This window comes from Pangasianodon hypophthalmus, chromosome 10 (assembly GCF_027358585.1).
Source record: "Pangasianodon hypophthalmus isolate fPanHyp1 chromosome 10, fPanHyp1.pri, whole genome shotgun sequence".
Lineage (NCBI taxonomy): Eukaryota > Metazoa > Chordata > Actinopteri > Siluriformes > Pangasiidae > Pangasianodon > Pangasianodon hypophthalmus.
In genome coordinates this window covers 5,049,240-5,055,539 of record NC_069719.1, presented here as the reverse complement: position 1 = coordinate 5,055,539, position 6,300 = coordinate 5,049,240, and the positions used below count along the sequence as shown (strand labels likewise).

Sequence of the window (6,300 nt, the reverse complement as noted above, 5' to 3'; positions counted from 1 at the left end):
TATATTAATATTTAATCCAACTGATTAAATATCAGTCACATTAGCCAAACGTGTACGATGAGAGATTATTTCCTATAATTTCTACAAAAACCAAAGCATAAACTCTAGATTCAAAACTTTTGTATCATGTTATGAACACCTTTTTTAGTTTTCTGATTAAAACTGTGCCAAGTTTTAAGTTGACTTTAAAACTCTAATGATAAAAATGAATAATTTATTGGGCTTTAAACCCATTTAAGTGGCCAGTTACACTAGTTTAAAACTAATAGAACGTCCTATTTGAAATATTACAGACTTCTAGGCTTCAGACCCCTGAGGGATTAAAGTGGGTTTACACTGCACACTTTCTGGAGCACTTTGCTTGCAAAGCGAATGACTTCCGTTTGAGACATCCTGCTTCTCTTCACCTGCAGTCTTCATAATCTTAACAGGTGTTCATACATATATATGTATATAATATATATATACACTGTACTGTGCAAAAGTCTTAGGCACTCTGTTTTTTTTTTTGTACAAACTTTGTTATAGATGTTTATTTTATGACTTCTACATTATTGATTCGGTACAAAAACATTTTCGATTCCAAACATTAGTTTTCATAAGATTACATAAGAGACTTTTCAGACAAAAAAACATAATGAAGGCTGCTGGGTTTCGCTGCAAAAATAAGAAGCAAGTCGACAGTCAAAGTCTCCAGAAAAACTGTGGCTGCTTCTGCAAGATGCTCAGTAACACTTCCAGCTCATTTCCTTATAAAACTGTACACACTGTACCTGAGGCTAGTATTTTTCTTCAAAAAGCGAAGGATCGTCACACCAAATATTGACATTGTTTCATTTATTACTGTTTACTGCTCTTTATAGTATTTTCAGTGTCACCCTGTGACGTCAGCGCGGCACACTAACTTCGGGAATAATGAAAATACAGCACCAAGGATCAAACCAAACTCAATACATTTAAAAAGAAAAACGTCACAATTATTCAGCATGAACATACTGAATGTGTCTTTAGGGTGGAGTTTCCCTTTAAACCTGCACCACAACATGGCAGCATCTCTGTCATCAAGCACTGAATCATCTTTCCAGACCTGCTGTGAATTTCGAAATGCTCTCTGTTTCAGGATTTCGCATTCTTAGGAAACTACGCTATGTAGTGCACTTGGGAAGGGAATAGGAAGTCGTTTAGGACTTGGCCACAAACACTTCCGTGGTCGTGCGCCCTGTGTGTGTGTGTGTGTGTGTGTGTGTGTGTGTGTGTGTGTGCGTGCATCATCTGCAGGATGGGAGTGGAGTGACTAGCATTAGCACTGCTCTGAGTTTCGGGATCTGTGTGTTAAATTCAGCAGCATCAGCCCTTCAAGAGTAAGGAGATATTACTTATTCTTGCTTTTTGGTGCTTTGATGATGATGATGATGATGATGATGGTGATGATGATAATGATGATGGATGCGTTTCCGCTTCAGGCCCGGGTGATGTTTATATCGTGAATGATTTCAGTCTCGTAATTACAAAAACTCTTGGTTAAATTCTTCTAGTTGAGTGTGGAAAGAAACAGAGGTGTTAGATGTAACAGTATCAGTCTCCTTGATGTGTTATCAGGGCTGAATTTGTGTGATCTCTGGTTGAGATACGTGTCATTTGAATGACCATGAGAAAAATGTGGGCGTGGTTAACGCAAACCAGGAAGTGAGAGCCGGCAAGCGATTGGCTGTTACGCCGTGACGCGGGCGAATTCCAAACGGCTGCGTGGTGGATGTGTAGTGCACTACGGCGGCGCTTCGAAGCGGTTTCTATTTAGGGCGCGAGCGTAGGGAGGACGGTGGTATTTGGGACGGAGCCGGCTGTATGGCGGTGAAAGGGATAATTAATTGCAGCTGGCGCCGTGCCGCAGCTTGCACTCTCTCCACCTGAGACGTGAAACGGTTTACCTCATCCTATGGCGCTTTATCAAAGAGTGTCGCGTTCAGTTGTACTTATTGAGCAATAACAAAAACAATAATCTCTGAGTAAAGGTCGGTGTGTGTCCTCCTTCTCCTTCAGCACAGTGGGCGGAGGAGAGGAGAGGAGAGGAGAGGCATGTGTTTAAAAGGTGTAAAAGCCAAAGTTAGGAGCGTCGCCTGAGCTGGTGAGGCTGTCCCTGAGAATGACTCTCCCACCCTGACTAAACAAGCTGGAATTATTAATTAACACAGACTCATTTCACACAAGGACTTGGACAAGGATGTCTCATAGAGAAGTCGTAAATTATCAAGAAAAAATGTCTCTTTACGTAGAAGGTGAGTGACGCGTTTAGCTTTTAACACATTCATAAATTAATTTCTCACAAAATAACAAATCTAAACAGTTATACGATTTCATAACTCTTTACCCTTCTTAATAGTCTTATAATTAATTATATAATTTCCTTCATCCTCTCTGACTGGAGTAACTCGAGTATGAGTCGCACAGAGAAATGGTATGTTCCGCTGTAGGGGTGTCCGAAACCGGGATTTACTCTTTCTCTTGCTTTCTGGCATGACTGGAAAAAATATATAGTTAGTAGTAAAATTATACGATGTTTCTAATTCTTAAGAAACCCCTAAGTTTTTCTTTTTAATGGCTTTGGCGCGGTTAAAATCTTAATTAAAAGCTTGCTCCCCCTCTCCTGTGCTCGTAATTAGTAGAAAGCTTTGTGCATCAAGTGCAAGTGTAGTGTTAATTAACTGCATTAAAATAATAATAATTTTTAAAAAAGGTATATTCTAGTTTGTCTTTTATAAAACTTTTGGTAAATGACCTGCTGCACTTTGGTGCACACACACACACACACACATACATACATATATATATATATATATATATATATGTATATGTGTGTGTGTGTGTGTGTGTGTGTGTGTGTGTGTATATGTAAACGAGAAGAAGCAACTTAAAGGAATTCATTCCATTCATTCACTTTCTCGAGTCTGCTTCAGGTCTGCTCCCCTTGTCTATACTATAAATATTCACATTTAGAGACTAGACTAAGATTAAAATAGTCATTTAAGGGTTAAATCCCTGGCAGTGCTCAAACCCAGAGTTTTATGACAGGATGGAAAGGTATCATGTAAGATAAGAATGTTCACAGGACTTTACGATATACTTAGTATACACGTGATTCTGCCAGAAAAGTACAGCGAGGTCATTGATAACAATGTGGAACAATAATCGATTCATAGATTCTCTCTCGAAGAATTTTGAACCAGTGCATAAAATATTATTCATTGAAAAGTGTCTGAACGCTGACGACATTAGAGCTGGGTGTGGATAATACATAGTAGCTCATGATACGTCACTATAAATTATTTTCTTCTGCTGAGATTTTTTTTTTGACCAACAGTCTGAAAAGTTCAAAAGCTCTTTTCTTTCTTCGTCCAACAAAAAGTTTAATGTGCAACGAACGATAGGAAAATAAAACACTGTAAAAACACTCGTTAGTGTGAAGAATAATGAAGTAAGAAACTGATGATGTATGCAGAATGTGCTGTGTAATCTACGAATAATTATAATAATAAACCGATTTTAGAATCGTGTTGTTATTTAAGAAAGAAAAACGTGTAATCATTGATATGGTGAAATACTTTCGTGAGGAGATGTTTGTTTAACATTCATGGAAGGAGTCTTCAGTGCTAGCACTTAAAGAGTGAGGAAAAAAGAGAGGCTGGTGACAAAATTACTGTTTTTAGCTGCTATAATACGCATAAAAACAGGAGCCAGTTTGTTTCGTGGATGTTACGCAACATTAAATAACTATAAATGGTTAGAAATGTATGTGTCGTTGTTTAATAAGGGGAAAAAATAAATTGTTGCAAATTCCTGTGGTATAAGAGGAATAAAACACTTCAGGACAAAAACACTTCAGGTTGTTAATGAAAAATAATTCGCTTCAGGGCGCTAAGAGTGACTCTGCGTCATGTCGGTGACAAGTGACAAGTGTTTCATCCCTTACCTAATAATTATTATTTATTATTAATTATTATAGCGGTACTGTACTGCAAAAGACTGCGCTATGCATATGAGCCTCGAACAGGTGAGTTCCTGTGTGTTTAGGTTAATTTATGATATTCAAACAAATTATTATTAGGCGGATCAGAAGAGTAAAATGCAGCAGTATGATCGCAACATAGAAGTTGGTCTGTATTTCACAACCCTGTGTATTAATATAGTCTGAATAAATGTACAGTGTACAGCGACTGCAGCTCTGTGACCTGTAACGCAGACATACAGAGGGCTCTTTATGATGTGTGTGTGTGTGTGTGTGTGTGTGTGTGTGTGTGTGTGTGTATATCATGAAGCACATCTTTCACGTGGCAGTGCTTTGACAGGAAATAGAGAAGACTAGAAGACTTGTTGGCTGTTAGTATAGTATTAAGTATTAAGAGTTGGCAATTAATCATAGTTTCATCATAATCACAATTTTTGTCTTTTCCTAATGAATTAAATATAATTGAATGTGATATTTTTGAGCTTAAAAGTAAAGTTATAAAGTTTACACATTTGCTATTGTCAGATATCGATAGAGCATTAGATATCTTTTGTCAGATATTGTTAGATTTTTAAAAAAAAATTCATTCATTCACAAACTTGAGCATTTCTATGTTTAAACCACCTGTTTGGTTGCATTTATTTATCCGTTTTACATCTGATTTTGTGTAATAGTCAGTTGGGGTGTAACAATCAGACAGTTTGGATCGATGCATCAGTGTGAAAGGCAACGACTGAAATGAATCAAGGCAACAAAACAAGTCAATTATTACTAATTATATTTGATTATAAATTGAAATTATGTTCAAACGTGCACGGAGTCAACTGGTGCGTAAGCAGAATGAATAATTTTATGATTGATGTGTAAATAGGCTAGCAAGGTGATCTGTCCGGAACTCTGATACTTAAAATAGTTTTTTCTCCACGTCGTCATCACTGATGATTTAACAGTAAACCTAACCCAGATTCCAAACAAAGTTGTTTGCATATTGAATCTGAGGCTACTAAATCGCATCATATCGTGAATATTGAATCGTTGCCTCACGAGTCTCTCGTCTTGTGTGGAAGCCTGAGGTTTACACCACTAATATTTAGCTAATGAAGGATTCACTCAATTTACGTGACACTCCAGCATTTTCAACCTTATTTCTAATCTGCTCCGTCTGTAGGTCACGTGTTTGTAAATGATTGCCTGTACTGAAAATCCACTCTTTTGATATTAAACCTGCGTGGAAACGTGTTTGAGTGGCATTGCATCAGAAATTCTGTCTATCACAGCAGGTAAATTATTCCTAATCCTGCCTCGAGTCTCTCTCTAAACCCAAAATAATGAACACAGTAGTTTCCCTGCAGAGGAACACTTAAGCTAAGAGGAGTCCAAATCATGTTTTGCAGCAGTGTGTTCAATAAGTTCTTTCTTTTTTTGAATTTCATTATATTTAGTTAATACATATTTAGTAAGGTATTACTAAAGATTGTGTCTTTTTTTTCTTTTTTTTAATTTTTTTTGTTAAGTCATTTTTTGTGGGCTGGGGTAGTTTGCTGCTTCTGTTTTTTGCTTCTATATGATTATAAAAATAATCACAAGGGACACAGGGAAAAGCTAAGATGGCAAAAGTCATCTTCTGGCTTTCTATCATAAAAACAACTGTGAAGGTTTCTGGAAATTTGGAGCTTGCAGTTTTCAAGAAATTAGTGTACTCTTATTGCAAATTGTATCTTGTGCAAAACCTTTGGGTGTGCACCCTCCTGAAAGAGAACCGCATGTAAGGTTTCAATTTCATCTCAGTAACTTATGACAATTGTCTGTCACAATGAGCCGTGTTAACCAGATTAATAGCTGAATCCTGATGGTTATTCTGCTCTGTACAGGAAATCAGATGTTAGGGATGATACACTCCAGACAGTCAGGGGTTAAGACTCCAGGACTCGGGACTCTTGGATTTCAAACCCACAATCTTTTGACCACAAGCTCCAGGAAATTAAGCCCTCAGCTGCCACAGCCCTATTGTGTATAAAAATTCTTTTGTGTTTGTTTCATCAGTGAAACTCTTGAATCAAGCCTGATGAGCAGGATTTTATTTTTTTGTAAAAGTCATCTCATCCTTTACCTGTACCAGGAAGTTTCTGCCTCTCACACATTTTATGCACACTTTACACACCTTATCACCTTGTTTCTGCAGTTTGATGTAGAAGCAAAGATGGACAGGTCAAGTGAGTTCATTTATACAGTAAGAGGACTGCGCAGTCGAAGACAATACAAAATACTTTGTTGTGCGTGCAGGAAAGCAGCATTTG

General features: G+C 37.3%; 1 protein-coding gene across 2 annotated transcripts in view; it reads left to right on the top strand.

Moving 5' to 3' along the window:
* The first annotated feature begins 1,204 nt into the window (after positions 1-1,204).
* The window catches only part of ugp2b (UDP-glucose pyrophosphorylase 2b), a 30,047-nt gene continuing 24,951 nt past the window's right edge, over positions 1,205-6,300 (top strand). Inside the window, exon 1 of one of the 2 annotated variants that reach the window (XM_026944247.3) lies at positions 1,205-1,361. Coding sequence is in view for 1 of the 2 variants with exons in the window: in XM_026944246.3 (XP_026800047.1) it covers positions 2,222-2,276 (55 nt within the window). In the remaining variant the exon portion in view is untranslated. Of the gene's footprint in view, positions 1,362-1,825; positions 2,277-6,300 lie in introns of those variants that run through there. The other variant, XM_026944246.3, reaches the window with a different exon arrangement.